The 17,073-nt window shown below is 47.1% G+C and overlaps 4 protein-coding genes across 4 annotated transcripts; all 4 read right to left on the bottom strand.

The window, feature by feature from the left end:
- Positions 1-1,280: 1,280 nt before the first annotated feature.
- On the bottom strand, positions 1,281-2,791 carry PGRI_068920 (Alcohol acetyltransferase; the record flags this gene model as incomplete). The annotated part of the gene is made up of 2 exons (XM_040794606.1): positions 1,281-2,704; positions 2,758-2,791. The coding sequence occupies 2 exons, from the start codon at positions 2,789-2,791 to the stop codon at positions 1,281-1,283; spliced, it is 1,458 nt and encodes a 485-aa protein (XP_040648937.1).
- A 359-nt stretch (positions 2,792-3,150) lies between these two features.
- Positions 3,151-4,254, bottom strand: PGRI_068910 (alkene reductase; the record flags this gene model as incomplete). Its single annotated transcript, XM_040794605.1, has 1 exon — positions 3,151-4,254. The coding sequence occupies one exon, from the start codon at positions 4,252-4,254 to the stop codon at positions 3,151-3,153; it is 1,104 nt and encodes a 367-aa protein (XP_040648936.1).
- Positions 4,255-6,945: 2,691 nt separating this feature from the next.
- PGRI_068900 (SDR family NAD(P)-dependent oxidoreductase) lies at positions 6,946-7,707 on the bottom strand (the record flags this gene model as incomplete). The annotated part of the gene is made up of 1 exon (XM_040794604.1): positions 6,946-7,707. The coding sequence occupies one exon, from the start codon at positions 7,705-7,707 to the stop codon at positions 6,946-6,948; it is 762 nt and encodes a 253-aa protein (XP_040648935.1).
- Positions 7,708-12,093: 4,386 nt separating this feature from the next.
- Positions 12,094-16,662, bottom strand: PGRI_068890 (Phosphatidic acid phosphatase type 2/haloperoxidase; the record flags this gene model as incomplete). The annotated part of the gene is made up of 8 exons (XM_040794603.1): positions 12,094-12,922; positions 12,978-13,107; positions 13,162-13,301; positions 13,358-13,470; positions 13,523-15,512; positions 15,858-16,308; positions 16,369-16,558; positions 16,615-16,662. 8 exons carry the CDS (start codon positions 16,660-16,662, stop codon positions 12,094-12,096), a joined length of 3,891 nt encoding a protein of 1,296 aa, XP_040648934.1.
- Between the last annotated feature and the right edge of the window lie 411 nt (positions 16,663-17,073).

Here is a 17,073-nt window from a genome sequence, read left to right as displayed (position 1 = left end):
TAGATCTTTGGCTGGATCTTTGGCTGGATCTTTGGCTGGACCTTTGGCTGGATCGTTCACTAGATGGCGGGCTGGATCTTTGGCTGGATCGCTCACTAGATGGCGGGCTGGATCTTTGGCTTGATGTTTGGGTTGACGGCGGACTGGATACAGGCAGCGGAATATTAGATGGATCTATTGAGTCGGGTGGTCGCAATGTCACATCTTGGGTAGGCTGGGATCCAAGGGATCCATCGTCATCCTCGGCATCAATATCATCGGGTGTGTGGGATACCACGGAGGCAGACCCGTTTGTTCCTGGACCACGGCCATATGTAGAAGGGTCATTTTGCAGAAGATCTTCTAATGAGTTCGTTGCCTCTCCTGATGCAAGCTGGCTTTGAGGGGGGCCGAGAGGCTCCGATTGTGCGAGGTCAGGGTTACACGGTCGTCCTGCCGCCATTATATGGAACGTCGCGTTTGTCCAGATGTTTCATATAACAGAGTCAATTGTCTCAATGGGAGAGACATGTCGCCTATATGTGGAGGAGTTCCAGCTCAGCTGGGTGAGCTGGCCCGTGCGTGTTGGCACCACGCACTAGGCCAATCACCCCTCTTCTTCACAGCACTAAATTCACTAAATTCGACGCACATAAAACTGCTCTAAATTCGTTCGTGTCCACTTCCTCGCTTGTGTGCTTTAGGTTAGAAGTTGCGGGTCGGGCTTTATTAACATGTTTGGCGCTGCCGGCAGTCTCGAGGGGTTGCTGTATGGCATATCGAAGCGGTAGCTAGGCGGGCGAACCCCCATGATATGGCTTTTGTTGTACTCTGTCCTTCATCAACGGCCACACATGTTCGCACGCCAACCAGAGGGTTGAAAGCGTGGGGTGCAACTATCAAACATGGTAGTGGCGTATTGGGTCACGCTGTAAAACTGGGTGGTACGTTGGAGTCGAAACTGCGCGATGTGCGACTAACGGTAATGAATTGTGCGTAGTCATGCCTAGAGCGTGATACTATGGATTCAATAGCGATCTTTCTTCTCCCTGTGGTAGCAAGGCCCAGTGGCCTGTTTTTTTTTAATGTGAGTTTGCTCATAAGATGGGGTCGATAGGAACCAGGATCTCAGGGCCTCTGGCGAAGGCGAGATGAGAAGAAAATCATGGATTGAGAGCTAAGTGGGCGAGAGAATGGAAGGAAGGTGCTATCAGCCTGAGGCAGAAGTCTCAATAAGTATTTATGGGTGCAAGTCTGAGAATATGAAAACACAAAGTCCGAGGGCTGAAACTGGTGTAACATTAATCCAAGGCTTCAAAGTCCGCTCGAATCGACGAACATATATGATCAACTAATGGCATTTCCTCCTCTATTGGGACATCCAAGGCCCCAGCTTGCCAACTTACTGTGCACACCAAGCTACCCCCTTTGACACTGATCATGTTGAAAACAAGTGGCGCACTGGTAACATTTCCAGGCTGTGAGAACACCATCTTAACAACCTTGCATTTTTGGTCTGCACTGTCGTCCATGTTATCAAACGCAAGCAAATTGCTCAGTTCATACGAGGAGTCCCGCTGTTGTCCAATTTTACTCAACGTCCAATCCCTGATGCTGGGGGCATATCTCAGAAGGCCGATTGCTTGGTCTTGTAGCGTCGCACCACATATAGCGAGTTTCTGTGTTATTGAACTGGCAGCGGCCCACATCTCCTCGGACAAAGCAGGCTCCGTCACATTCGGTACCCGTGGATGTACCTCGTAATGTCCAGAGACGAAAAGACCCCATGTGAGACCAGGCGTCCCGATAGATGCTCGCATATCAACGGGCGTTCCCGAGACAAAATTGGTCACGCCAGGACTAGGAATGGCCTTGCTTAGCGCCCGAACAATCATTTGGTGCACCGTCCCTGTGAGCTTGGTACCATGGCTTCTTGACGCTTGAAGGGCCTTCTGAACGAGCGAAGCCTCGATATCAATTATCCTTACTCTGCTCTGGAGGGCGGCTGCCGGATTGAAGAACATGGGCGACCCAATCCAAGTACCGGCATCTAGCGTGCTAGCAGATGCGCGGAGCCCAAGAAGTTTGCATAGAAACTTTGGCAAGTAAACAGCTATCAACGGCTCAAGGAGGAACTTCCAAGATATGGGAAGCCTTTCAGGTGTGTCAAAGGGTGCCGGAAGCGTTTGACTTGTAGGAGTCATTAAGAAAGAGGCACTCTCCTCCATACCAGCGGTCTGGCGCCATGCATCTAGAAAAGTGCGATGGAAGGCGACTCCAACCATGCCGTCTCCGAGAGCATGAGAGAATGCAAAGGCGACAAAGCATCGCTTCGCTTTGGATTCTTGGGGAGAAACCAAAGGGAGGACCACGATTCGCCAAGGTGGGATATCAGCAGGCCAAGGCCGGTCAAGTATGGCTGGCATGATCTTTTCAATTGTTGCTGTCTCGCCATTGCTACTAGCTTCGTCTTCGTGAATTATAGACAAATGATTGTGGAGATCAATACTAGAAACAGCTTCGTATGATGGCTTCTCGGTATCCTTGTCCTTGACTACCACGCTTAGGTGTGGGTACTTCTCTATGCAGTGTTTCAAAGGTGCAAGAAATGACTCGGCGCAATTGACATCTACATTTTCACTCGCAATTTCATAAATTGCCGCTATGACGAGCGCGTTGTAAAAGCCGACATCTTCGCGACTGATTGTTCGGCGTTCATTGGGACCTGGATCCCGGTTAGCACAATTGTTATAACTCAAGGAAAGAGATTTTACTAACTTGCAAGTCTCATGAACTTGGTGGGTTGTGACATTTCTATACAAGAGTCACTGGGTACAACAGGCAGACATCTACTGTCAATTCCAGGGGAATAAATATACCGGCATAACTATCTTCCGGCTATATCGAACGATCTATTTTGGGACATTGACAGATACCGGGAGAGCCGGAAAGATCTCGGAAACAAAATGAAAACATAGCGAGGCCACGTACGGGATTTTTTATGAACGATCCGCGAAGCGAAATTCCAAAATGATATTCGTCAGAAGAATGCAAAGTATGTTGAAATTCCACGTCCAACTGAGAAAGCCTCTGCCGCATAATCCTTGCGACAAAAACCCTCCAAGTTAGTGAGATTGCCTATCGGGGCTCTAACTAGTCTGCCCAAGTATACTAGACATCTGCCTTGTTTTCCAGATACTCCTTGCTAAATGGATAATCCAAATAACCCACCGCTGACCCGGAGACATAAAAAGTATCTCTGCTGTATGCATTGAGCTCCAAACCCTTCCTAATCCTAAATATGAGATCCGGATTGGAAATAAAGTGCCGGCCAAAGATAACCATGATGTTTTTGTCTGGATACTTCTCATCCACCAACTCACGGGCCTCATGAGACGTATACCCTCCAGCAATAAGAAAAGGCCCGTTCCATAAATCATATGCAAAATCCAGTGTCTCATCGCCATTGTAATCTTGGGAACCAGATATTCGCGACTCGACGAGGTGAATATATGCAATACCCGCCTCCCTGGCTTTGTTGATCACATTCGTGAACTGCGGGATCGGATTCTGCATTCTCATACCCTGGAACGTACTCCAGGGGCTCAGCCGAAGCCCGACACGTTCAGGGCCGATGGCATGAACAACAGCTTTGATCACATTGTCGAGAAGACGAGACCTATTCTCTACATTCCCGCCATACTCGTCGTCACGATCGTTGCTGACGTCTTGGATGAATTGGTCTAGTAAATATCCATTTGCGCCATGAATCTCGACTCCGTCAAAGCCGGCCTGAATAGCGTTCTTCGCAGCGTCGACATAATCCAGGATTGTCTGTTTGATCTCGTCGATGGTCATGGCCCTAGGCACCGCGGCGCCTTCTTCCATGGGAATAGCGCTGGGTGCTACAATAACGTTGCCTTCTTTCCGGGCTGTGTTGACATCCGCGGCACGGCCCATGGCAAATAGTTGACAGAATATGAAACATCCCTTACGATGAACTTCATCGGTGACGATCTTCCAGGCAGCAACTTGATCCTCACGCCAAAGCCCTGGTGCGTGTGGGAATCCGCCACAGGTTGCCGATATGAATGTTCCTTCGGTGATGATCAAGGTACCTGGCACTGCGGCGCGTTGGCTATAGTATTCCTTCATGAGGGATGTTGGCACTCGGTCTTCAGTTGCTCGGAAGCGAGTAAGTGGCGCCATTCCGATGCGATGTTTTACTTCCATGCCACCTATCTTGAGGGGCTTGAAAAGACGTGATTGAGGCATTGTCAAGAATGTTTGAATAGCTGTTCATCAATGGGAGAGTTGAGAAGATTTTGATCCACAGTTCAATCTCAGCGAAGACAAAGTACTTGTACTCGGCTTGCGAGTGAAAATATTCTGCATTCGTTCGGATGAATGTTGTCATTGTTCTATACAATTAAGGTAGAGAGATACTTCTCAAAAAGGAAAAAAGATACTTCCTATTAGGGATAGGCTAACGAACTTGACCATATATGGTTAGATTTTCAATATTGGGCCAATCATTCATCTGGAATATGAGACTAGTGGGGAACAATATCCGGAGAGTGCTTGCTGACTTTCAGCCCTCGAGGTAATCGGCGTCATTTGGGACCTCAGGATAATTGGCTGATGACAAATATAAGAAGGCATTTATTCCAAGGTTTTTATAAGGTCATTTCACTAGATATGATTTGAAATCAATATTTCAGAATTCTGACTGCTTTATCTACCACACATTGAGCAAATGGAGCCAAAGGATTACTCCGTTGAGCGAGTCTAGAGGGAAACTTCTTCCCAGAAGGCTTTGACCTGTGACAAAAATGCTTTGTCAGACCATATAAACCGCTTAAAAATCACGAGAAGTTCTGGCCACGATGTATATAGCCATCTGAATCTGTTATGATTCAAATGCAACAGTTTCATGTAGCCTTCCCGTATAGTCCCCACGGGGGCAAAAGCTCCCCCGATGTGCAAGAGCCAAGCCAACAAATCAGGCGAATCATCCCACACTGGATTATCGCTGGCTGCTTGTAACTTGTAGAGTAATTGTAATGAAAGGTGGGACTGATGGTGTGTAAAGTCAGCACAATCCAATAAGAGACTAGGAGGAAAACGCAGGTAATGATATTGGCTTACGGGTATGGTTGAAGTCCGCCAGATTTTGCAGCGCAGCATAGTTGAACATAGATATGCCGCTTTGTGGCAACAGTCCGGGATAGCTGAGCAAATTTGCAAGCTCGCTAGCCTCGACTGGATAGACGCTTGCTGGTTATCGATCTGTGCCATTGGCATTACATCCTCTATGCCGAGAATTTCTGAATCTCGGATACATTGCAACGCAAACACATCCTTGAGTATTTCAACAAAATCATGACCCAGTAAATATGAGTGGCTCCGAAACCCAGGCGGAAGAATAAAGAAGTCCGGATGGGAAGGGTCTCTCGTCCACTGGAGCTCAGAAAAGGTTTTGTGGTCAACAACTCGGCTTGAGCCTGTCATGGCCCAACCATTCAAGTCTGACCTGTTGTTTGGTGTGTAAGTTTTAGCCGTCAGGTAATACTCCAGGCTACTCACCAGAAGACTGCACGTTTAATGTCAGCACTCAAATATACACCCTTTCTTTGGCATACCTCAAGAATGTGTCGTATTGCCCCCATGTGGAGCTGGACTTGGCGCGGCATTCCAAGCTGGGCCTTGATTATAAAAGATTTAGCTTTTTTTTCTTCCAAATATGGCGAAGTCGAAGAAAAATATGCACGAACCTCTATACCGGCGAGTAGCAAGATGGTCCCTATTGTAGATTCCGTAGCAGCACTATCCGGGGAACTTATTCTTCGACGGATAGAGCTCAGAGCCGTGCTTTGATATTCGAGACACTCCCTGCTAGTCATACCTGCTGTGGCCGTAAATGAAAATGTGAGCATGACGGCGCTCAGAAGAGCTTCATCATCTTGTCCTTTTTGAAGGACGGAGCGGAAATTTTGGAGCACAAGTTCATCAAAAACACTCAAGACCGGCTCAGTGGTTTGTTGAAAACTTTCTATATCGAATTTTATGTGAGCCGCTGTCAGATATTGGGTGATTTCTACCATCTTACGTCGGTTTAGAAATCCTCGTAATATTGGTGACTCTGCAGCCAACATTTGGAACGGATCGGAGGAACACGTAGCAAGGGAGGCTGGTAGTACGGTAATAGCTTTCTCATGTTTTCCTTTTCTCTTGGATAGGCTCTGATCGTTTGCCGGGCATAGAACATGGAAATTATGGCCCGAGATCTGCTGATGCCGTCTTTTGTTCCGAAGACCGTGCGCTACAGCATGCGACCGGGCTGAACGCTTCGTTATGCGGTCATCCGGATTTTCTGTTGGAATGAAAAGAAATTGATCGCCTAAATGCACAAGTTTAACCATAAGATATAGGGTCATGCTCCCTTGAAGATCTGCCGTACCTGATATGAGCTCATTTTTTCCGGCCATTGGAATGAAACTGTATATGTAGGGCCTGTCGTTTTCAATCAGAATACATGCATTTTTTCCATAAAAGGAAGTATTTTCTGCCGTTGTCCAGGACTGATAGCCCTGGGGCCCGGGGTGTTTGTGGATTACAAATCAGAACTGCAGGGGCCCGGGCTCCCCCGAGGTCCCCGAGCGGAGCATACCGGCGATAAGGTTTCTAGGTGAGATCGCGGCCCGCTCGGCTAACCAAAAATGTCATGAAAATGAGGCAACCTTAATACCCCTTGAGCAAACTTTAGAACACGTTGGATTAAAAAAGAGCAAAATTTACGCAGCATAACACATACAGCGACTTTTCTGGTTGGGATAATGCAATAAACCATGGAGTAGCCTTGAAGGTCAACTATGAGAAAGCACTGATACGACGGTCACCACAAGGATAGTCACAAATATGCATTGATCTCAATCACTCGGCACAACTTTTATGTACATAGCCCCACTACCAGGCTGTCATACCACCATCAACCCGAATATCTGCAGCAGTGATATAAGAGCTCTCATCTGAAGCAAGAAAGCAAGCCACGGCCGCAACCTCTTCTGGCTGACCGGTGCGGCCAAGCATAATCTGCTGCATCATATTCGAGGTCCACTCCTGGTCTACAAGCAACGGTGCAGTTTGTAGAGTCTCGATAAGGCCTGGTGAAATTGAATTGGCTCGGATACCGTGCTCACGACCTTCCATGGCCAACTGGCGAGTCATGGCAATAATACCGCCTTTCGCAGCTGTGTGAGCAACACTAGCCACTGATCGAATGGCAATCCAGCTGTTGGTAGAGCCAACATTGATGATTGATGCACCAGAATCCTTTAGATGTGGCCATGCGACACGAGTCAACAGGTAGACGAGGTTTAACTCCTGGTCAATTGTTTTGTACCAATCGTCATCCTTGGCCTCATCAAGCCAGCTCATGTAGGCCATCGCTGCATTGTTGTACAGTACATCGATGCGTCCATGTGTTTTAATAGCTAGCTTGACCACTTGCTCACAGTCTTCGCGTTTTGTGAGATCACATGGAGTCAAGGATATCATGTCACCACCTTGTTCTCGTACAGCTTTGACAGTTGCTGCATCGGTCACAGCATTGATGTCACAACCAACGATTATTCCGCCTTCCTGGGCAAATTTGAGGGCTGCTGCACGCCCCATACCGCCGCCCGTACCGGTGATGAGGCATATCTTGTTTAACAGACGAGGTGCCATGACGGTGACTTCGGGGCTGTTATATGTTGGAAATTGTTTGGAAAGGTTTGACGAAGTACTTTATACGGGAAGATGGGCCATGGAGAGTAAGAAGAGGGGGTGGCAGATAGCTCTGATCAACTAATATATATTTGATGTTTGCTTTTTCGAGTAGCCCAATCAATACAACGCTTGTGTCTAACTCTACAGGTCTTGTTGGTTTCTCCACTTTAACTAAACACCGCGCCAGTTATTGAACTAAGAAATCAGTAGATGCATATTGTAACTGCACGATGCACGATCGAGTGGCCGATTGAGTGACGATCGAATTCAATAGCGTGTCGCTTTGTAATTACCTACCACTGCTTTGTAACCGAGACCAGCAGGCTTCTTCTAGCGAAATTAGTTCTTTGTTGACCGATAGAGGGCAAAATATTTTAGCACATACCCCCGGATAACCGCAGATATGAACTGATTGCCCCTCAGATCCCTGTTGCTTCCTAACACATGACACTAATCTGGTTTTGGGTGCGGATTCAGATACCAATGTTCACCAGTTAGCAGGGGAGAGAGCAGTACAACTCCATTCGCTATAGAGCACTGATTAGAAAAAGGAGGAAGGAGGAAGGAGGACAGGAGGAATTATCTGCTCCGCAATCCTGCACAAACACTCTTAATGGTCTTTACGTGGTCAAGACTAAGTACATAGCTTCCAGATATAAGATACGGTAACTACTATAGGCTAGTGAGATCTCATATATCCGACTAGTAGGCACCATTAATTTTAAGTGGGAGTTATGGTCATTGGGTTATTTTCGACTGATCAAAGTGCTATCGGAATTCTGTTAGCACCCCAGTACAGAGGCCATTATGTCTGAGGTCCAAGGAAATTACTTCACATAAAATGAAGGTTTAGGGGGCAGACAGGCTACGCTAGCTAGTTGGTTAATTAGGTAAAGATGATACAATCTATGAATCTTATGTGCTACCATTATAACTGTTTTTCTACGGAGTAGATAAGCACATATTATCTCTCGTGTACAATGATAGCGCCTGGGGCGAGAACTGTGGGAAGTCGCCTTAGCATCGCGCGACCCAGGGCGAGATAGGTGAGCAATTAACAAGGTAACCCTTGTGAACATCATCCACCTTAGCAATACCACCGCACTGACCCTTTGGGCTGAACTAGAGTAGAACATAATTGGGCCGCAAACCTCCACCTCATTTGGAGAATCTACACACAGCCCCCTTTGTCGCTTTCTACTGGGATTCTTCATTTTTATTAGCCAGTCAGAGCCCAGAGCGCACGTTGGTTGTTGGGAATAACCTTGGAAGGATTGGTGGGGACTAATCCATATCAGATCTAGCCCTACCCTCCAAAATCTTCAAGCATCGCACGTACAACTTGTTGCGACGAAGCATATATTCAAATAAGAATCTGTTTTCAAACTCTTTTCAGTGTTATAGCTCTCTTTGTTTCTTCAATCTACAGTGCTACCTTTGTACCAATTCCTGACTATTCTCTGTATGGGTATTGCTCATAAACCCGGGTGTTAGGGCATCAATACCCAACTAGTTTGGTGTATAAGGGCGGGCGAGTCTTCTCATTACCGAGACGGGAGGTTATGGAATGGACAAGCCAATCTAGAGGTGGCTTTGCAGGGAGCGCGAGAAGATGTGGCTATTCACCCTGTGACAATGCTGCATGAGTTTAAAGGATTATTCTCCGGTCAGGTGTATGGCGAATGAATACCGCACTACTCCGTATTAGATAGGAGGAACATTCTGTAACTATATATCACTGTTTTCTCACTTGAGATTCATCCTGAGAGACCAACTAATTAATATAATCTTTCCAGTCAAAACACAACTGAATAACCCTTATCTCAACCAACCTCGGCCCCTCACCCTCTCTCGATGATCATGGTCAAAACTTTAGGCTACCTACACAGATTTATTACATGTATAGGCAGGTTAGACGACAAAAGGACATCCAAAAAATGGGGCGAGCCGGGATTGAACCGGCGACCTTGCGAACTTCAATCGCACGCTACTCCCAACTGAGCTATCGCCCCATTTGATGCTGATTGGCCGCTTATTGAGAGCTAGGTTTTTATCGTTTATATACTGTTTGTGGTTGGTAGGCTTATACGGAGTAGGCTCGGTTGGTAACTTTGTTAGATTGGGAGTGGAACGGAATTTAATGTTGATATTAGAGTTGGGAATGCTAGCAGCAAACTAAGGGAGCAAAAAACTTGGCTTCCTAGCCACCCACTTTATTTATACACGGATAATAAATAAAATCCTCCGTACTGTCCTGTCCATTAATTAATTGAATTGATAATAAAATAAAAATAAGACTCCAATAATGTAAGTAAGTCAAAACAACAAAAACAATGGGGCGAGCCGGGATTGAACCGGCGACCTTGCGAACTTCAATCGCACGCTACTCCCAACTGAGCTATCGCCCCATGTTATTACTTAAAATTCTGGTAAATGGTCTTTATATACCAAAAACAAAGCAAGAATTCAGAACAGCGTCCATTCATGCGTCTATGTAGGTAATTGAAGTTACAGAATCAATAAATTATTAGGGTATATACATTGTAAAATATCTAGCAAGCAGAAAATGGCTCGACTACATGCGACCGTAGAACTTCGAAACCTCGCCAATCTCGATACGTACTGATTCCTTTTGTACTATTCGTGGTACTCTCACTTTGTTGTCGCTGCATGTAACATAAAATTAGACACTAGTGCTTATTTTGTATGAATTGTGTGGGAATTGGGGGTGGCAATCGATGTATACATACATGGTTAGGACGGTGCGGAGTACTATGGAGAAGTATATATCTCCACTATGCATGCACACTTAGCATCTTTGATTAGCAACACTGAAACAGAACCTTAAACATTGATTAAACCATGCATTCAAATACCCATTAGGTTGTCTAATCCACAGGCAGGGCAGTTTAATGCGATAAATACAATAGGATGGAGTACTGAGTCCACCTTTGCCTGGGATCAACTGCCGGTATAGTATTTGGCCACCGGGACTAGCTCTAGTATTGTTTATACCCTCTGACCAACTCCCTTGCACATACGTAAAAAGCTCGGTGCTCTCTCTACTTAGTAGATAGGGATAGGAACAATGGATATGCCCACTATACGAATCGCAATATAAGACGCCGAGGGGCTTTCAAGGAGTTTTAAGTGCGACATAGCTAACCCTAATTCCGTAGAGATACTAGTATGACAGGGGTTCTGATACTCAAGGGTTATGGAGAACCTGGCAACAGATTCATACCTCCCTTTTATTTAGTTTTCTCCAATATCTACTTCGCATTTCACCTAGCAATTCTAAACCTCCGACCTGCGCTACCGCACCGCAAACAGCAATTGTTGCCTAGAATCGTGTTTTCATATAAGCGACCGATCAACATCAAATGGGGCGATAGCTCAGTTGGGAGTAGCGTGCGATTGAAGTTCGCAAGGTCGCCGGTTCAATCCCGGCTCGCCCCATTTTTTGGATGTGTTTTTGTCTAACCGACTAAGACTCGACCGGAATTGATGCAGAAGGCGACTTTGCAACCCATATGTCGATGAATCAGGGATGAAGAATCAATCTTGCATGCAAACAAGAAGGTATAACGTGGAGTTCTAATTTTTGTTAGATAAGTGCTGTGTGACGACCTTGGAAAACTCATATATCATCTCATTTCCTTCAATCTAAGCTATTTACCCCATCGAGAGGCTATTGGGAACTTCAGTAGAATTGGAATCCCGGGATCACGCCGGAGAGCCCCTGAAAAAAAAAAAAAAAAAAAAAAAAAAATAAAGCAGATAGCCTGCCAACAAAGAACATATATGAATGAACCAGGCCAGAGACGAGGTGCATATGTAAAAGACTAGAGCAATTCCTTACTCATTGGAATTAGGGTATCGATATTCCGGGAAATGTGGACTGAACAGTATCAGATAACTGGGGTATCTCGCATTATCCCATGTCCGCTATAAATAGGCACCCGGAAAGGGACTAATGGGAATTAAAGCATATTCATATAGGGAGTCGTCAGAGTTGGAACTTAACGCCGAGTTGTCTTTAGCCTATAGAATTTTGTATTTGTTATGGCCAGACATGCCAGCAAAATACGTCGTACCCAGTCTTAACTAACGAGCCGGCTGGTATGAAAAGAAATCTCAAAGTAGTAAGTAGGAACACCAAAATTGGTGGAACTTCAATCCACCAAGATAAATGTAGAAAGTAAAAGTAGACTCAAACTGAAAGCAAAAAGTAAATAACAAGCAAAGCAGTAAAATTGACTACATAAACGTGACCGAACAAAAAACCACAGCGGGTATAGAAAGCACTTTCATTGATCTCATTGCCTCACAAGACAGGGGATCTTACGACCACCCCTCCATAGGCAGCGGCACACCCTCCCATTCACTGCCTTGTTGCATCATAGGGGCGCTGACCTCCTCCTCGCAAGTCCCACTGAGTATGTCATCAGCGGTACCCCAGCCCATAGACTCGAGTTCTCGAACGAAGAAATCACGCTCTTCCTCCATCATAGACGTACCCTCATCACCGCCCATGACATCCTTGTACTGACGCAGATGCCACCAGTGTGTAAGACCACGAAGGGCCTGTTCCAATGGCAAAGCCTCTTCAACCTCAGCATCGACGTCAGAGCCAGCGAGCCAGTCGTCGCGCAGCTCGGGGCGGCAGTACAAGTAAATAGCGGTGATGACGCGCATGTTGCTCTGGCGCCATTTGCGGCCGCAGTAGGGGACTTGGGATTTGAAGAGTTTGAGGGTGTAGAAGCGGAGGTGTGGGTCTGGGATCTTGAGGCCCTTGCGGAGGATGTTGCTTGATTTGTACTGCACTAGTAGGAGGCAGCGGTGGGCTTTGTTGCGCGTGATCTTTTGCATGACGTGTAGGTAGTTGATAGCGGAGAAGAAGTTGCGGAAGGAGAACACTTTGATTGGTTCTTTGGGGAGGGGCGCGGTTGGGTAGCCTAGTTCGTCGACTTCGGGGCGTGCCGGGCCGTTGAGGATATCTGTTAGGGATTCTTCTTCGGAGAGCCCTGGCATGCTGCCGTTTGCTGTTGGATCCAAGCGATGGCGGGCGATTGGGGGCGGCATGGCTTCATCTTCGCTTTCGGTGTCGCCGCAGGAGTTTTCCTCGGTTTCCAGGGAAATATCTGTATTGCTTTGACAGAAGTGGAAGAATCTGGTTTTTATGTTAGTGAATGAGCTGTCGTAGCGGATGGGGTTGAGTAACATACGATAAGTCTTCGCGATCATTCTTATATGCCACCGTTTGGTCAACGTCTTGGTGTGCAAACATTTTGAGAATCAACGGGATGTAGTTGGAGTCAAGTAAGAGCTGTGTCATATATTCGAATTTCAAGATATCTTCATGGGTTAGCGACAATTCATTCAAGAAAAGGATTCGGAGAGTAGACTCACGGGATCGCTTGAACCACTTAAGGAGAAGCAACAAAATTCCAGACACGGCTTTCCCCGTGATCTCGCGGAGACGAATGTTGTCTAGCTCATCGATGGATGCATCAGAAAGGAGATTGTGAGAGGAGCCATTCATGGAATGACTGGTAATGAAGCTGGTTAGAATGGATTCGTTGTTATTTGGATTGTCTTGACTTACCTCATGCCCTGTGTAGTCTGGCTAGTACCCTGGTTGACCACTGCGCTGACATTTGTGAGGATGATTTTCAAGAATACAATGGTGATGGACTGAAGGTGAGATAGAGTATGGGTCTGGTAAACAGTAAGCGAATGTCGAAGTTGGGTCCCAAAAGCATGCACTCACATAAAACGAGTCAACCGCATCCAGACGCCGCTGGATATCGGGATCATCCGTCTCTTTCTCCACTGGTTTGGGCTTAGGTTCGCCCTTCTCCTCATCGCCCGACAAATCTAAATGTTCAAAATCATCCGGTAGGTCATCCGAGATGTTATCAGGGAAGTGAGCAGCGTCCTCGGAGTTCCAGCCACGGTCGTACTGCATAAAGTGTTCACGTTCCTGCCAAAGCTGTCGCATCGCACGGGTCATTTTCACATGAGTCGAAAAGAGCTTTCCGGCTTCAATGATTGAAGCAGGGACATCACTGCCTTCCCATCTCTTTCCAACCAAGGTATCCTGGCGTTCTGTTGTGCCTTTTCCGCCAATGCGGTTGCTGGAATCATCCAGAGGAGGGTACATGAAGGGGAAGTTCTGATTGGTCTGATAGTTCTGTTTCTTCCCAGCTTTCCCTCCTGGGCCAGCGGGGGATGGTGGTGGGGATGGGGCCGGGGTTGCAATGTGAACGGCCTGTTGAAGGATAGAGCCATTTCCACCGGAAATCGATGGGGCAACCCCACAAAAGATACCACTGGATGAGTTCATCCTAGCCACATTATGTGGAAGTGGGGGTAGAATGGAATTGTTTTCCAATTCCAGGGGAACGATAAGTGGCGGAGGGTTGTAAGCTGGGTATTTTGAAGTGATCTCCTGGCGGAATAGATGGTAGTCCAGAGGAGAGGCGTGTAAAAATGGAGTCCTGCGTTTGGAATCATCTTTCTCAGAGGAAACGGCAGGCTCTAGGACTTCCTTTGCGCGTTTTAAATCATCGGTCCCGCCAAAGACCAGAAGTAGCGACTTCCACAACAACAGAAGGATCCTGGTCAGCGGGATATTGGCAGATTCATCCCAGCGCAATCGAGCGATGATTTCAACAATTGAGACCAATAGACTTGGATTTGAGTTGGCCAGTGCATCGCGGATCGAGCTGCACTGAGGGTCGCGCGCCTGTTGCCTGCGACCCACTTCCACGGCAAAGTATAAACTTGTAAGGACCAAGTTAGCCTCACGCTCCGGTGCTGCAATATCGCCAGGGCTAATTCGCTCGTAATCAACGTCATTCGAGTCCGATCCGAGTGCTGAGCGGGTCTTATCAAAAAGGCGGCACATGTACTGTACCAAGGCGGTAACACCTGAGCATTCCTGGAGAAGAGAAACATTCTGCTCGATGCATTGAATCTGCATCGACTTGAACATTGGTGTCTCGGCTGCTGACTCGGAATTTCCACCCGCAGGATAGTCGGGCGCTACTCTCCCGCCGCTGAGACCCCATACACCAGTGACGACATAGCAAATGGATTCAAGGGCTTCCAACCGTGCCGAGACTTCAGCAAGCTGCAGATCCTTAAGCATCTGGGAAACAAACGAATGACGTAAATCATTGGATGCGTCAAGCCAAGACAACCCGGGGGTGTCTTTCTGGCGTTGCTGCCAAAACGCGGGCCATTTCTGGTTGAAAGTCACTTTCGTGCCTGTCAACATGACACGATCAAAGGCGTTATACTGGAACCACTCATCGAGTTCATCTGGGAACGATTGTGTGTCGGCATACTCAAAAGCATAGGCTGGCTGCTCGATCTTGGGCATTTCACCCACAAGCTTCCGCAAGTCCGATAAGCTCAGAGAGCTCGCACCCCGATCCGTAATCTCCTGGACGGGAGCTGGAGGGGGTGGCTGCATCGGAGGAGGCGGAGCGGAGGCTTCACGACGAAGCTCTGGTCGTTTCATGAATTTTTCGGGCGCAGGGGGCGCCGTTCCAGCGGCGGGTGCGGTCTGTGAGGCCTGTTCCTGGCGGAGCCCCTCAGCCACCTCCTCCATGAGTTGGTCGTCTGAAACTGGTGATATATCGGTCCCAGTTTGGTCAACCTCATCCGCCTTAACAATATGATGCTCCTGCATAGTGGCTTCGGGTGGATCCGAAGGCATGTCCATCATTGAGGACTTGTTGAGTTCTGTGTTCCTGGCAGAAAGTCGTTGAGTGGATCACCAAGGTACCAACGCTCCATACATCAGGTAAAAGACTGAAAAGAAAGGAGCGCAAAAATTAAACGCGACTCATGCAAACGGACCACTACACATGTTGCAAGTCTTCGTAGTGCATGAGAGGTGGTCGGTAGCTGCAGTGTTGATGCGGGAGGCCAACTTGCACGTGATTAGACTTTAAACTATTGTGTACTGTTTACTTCGAGATTTACGATGAACGAATAGAAAGGAATAGAATACAATTGATTTCAAGCAATTAAGCTAACAAGTAGGTGCTGACTCGCTACATGGTAGGTATATGCTAAAAGGGGGTACCCCTTACTCCGACTTCTTCACACCAAGGCCGCGACGCTTCAATCTCTGAGACTCCCAACGTTGCCAGCCAGCCTCAGCCAGGTCTTCACTTACAACGAGATCACGGATTCTGACCAGGCGGGACACAGTAGTCTCCATGGCCCATTCAATCAACCCGGTGCTTCGTAGCAGGCTGGTGACCATGAACCAGCCACACGCGCAAACGAATCCAGCAGCACAGCCGGCAAGGACTTGTCTCGGGGTGTGGTAGTTGAGGTAGATCCGACTGGCAGCAACACCGGCAGCTCCAATGCAAAGGCCCAACATGACCAGGACTCGTAGGAGGACGGCGACATTAGGGTAGGAGCTGGCGGAAGCTTTGCTGTGACGGAAGAGAAGGAAGAAGGTGAGGTAGACGGAGAAGAAGGTCATAAATTGGGCGTGTGAAGATGGCATTCCATATCCCTTGCCGAACATTTCTGTAAATTCACACGTGTCAGTTTAGGAAGGTACCCACGAGACCAACATTGACAACTCACCCTTCGGTCGCTCTTCCTTAATGAAACGTTTGAGGACAAAGTTTAAAGCTTCACAGCCCATTTGTCCTACAAACATCAAGATGACTTCAACCTCTCTTGTTGACCAAATCAAAGTTGCATATGAAACACATAGTGCCTGTGGGATCAGGGCCAGCCATGCGGATACAAAGGACAGTTGGTCCTCGGGGTTCTAAAAAAAAAAAACGAGTCAGTGAAGTGAAAAATAACAATTCAATGGTAACTAACGTAGTGGACATGAGTCAGAGACAACGACGCCAGCGGAGTGTCTCCCATTTTGGATAAAAAGAGTAAATGACAGAGATCAAAAGTTCAAAAGTTCCAAACTCCCTTAAATTTGGAGATTCCCTCAGGGATATCAGGGTGTCCAATGCCAAGACTGCCAAGACCTTTTTCTCCTTATCGCCACGATAAGGAGATTGGGCAGCGGGGACTTCGACTGGCAAATTATTTCCTTCATATTTTAGGCATCCGAGGGGGATTTGCCATTCTTTTTCTTTTTCAGATCTTATTTGGATCTTTTGGTTCTCTTTCTTTCTTCAATTGTCTCTCATCTACTATCTTACTTTCAAACAATGACGCCGTTGTTCTCTCTTCAAACCCCAGACTCTCTATTGCATCATCTTTTAGACCCCTCCCGACTTTCTGCCGAACATTGGCCCATAGAACGAATACTCGGAACATCTT

The sequence above is a fragment of the Penicillium griseofulvum genome (genome assembly GCF_001561935.1).
Source record: "Penicillium griseofulvum strain PG3 chromosome Unknown contig_92, whole genome shotgun sequence".
Lineage (NCBI taxonomy): Eukaryota > Fungi > Ascomycota > Eurotiomycetes > Eurotiales > Aspergillaceae > Penicillium > Penicillium griseofulvum.
Note: the sequence above shows the minus strand (reverse complement) of the source record. Positions and strands in the feature narration are given on the sequence as shown.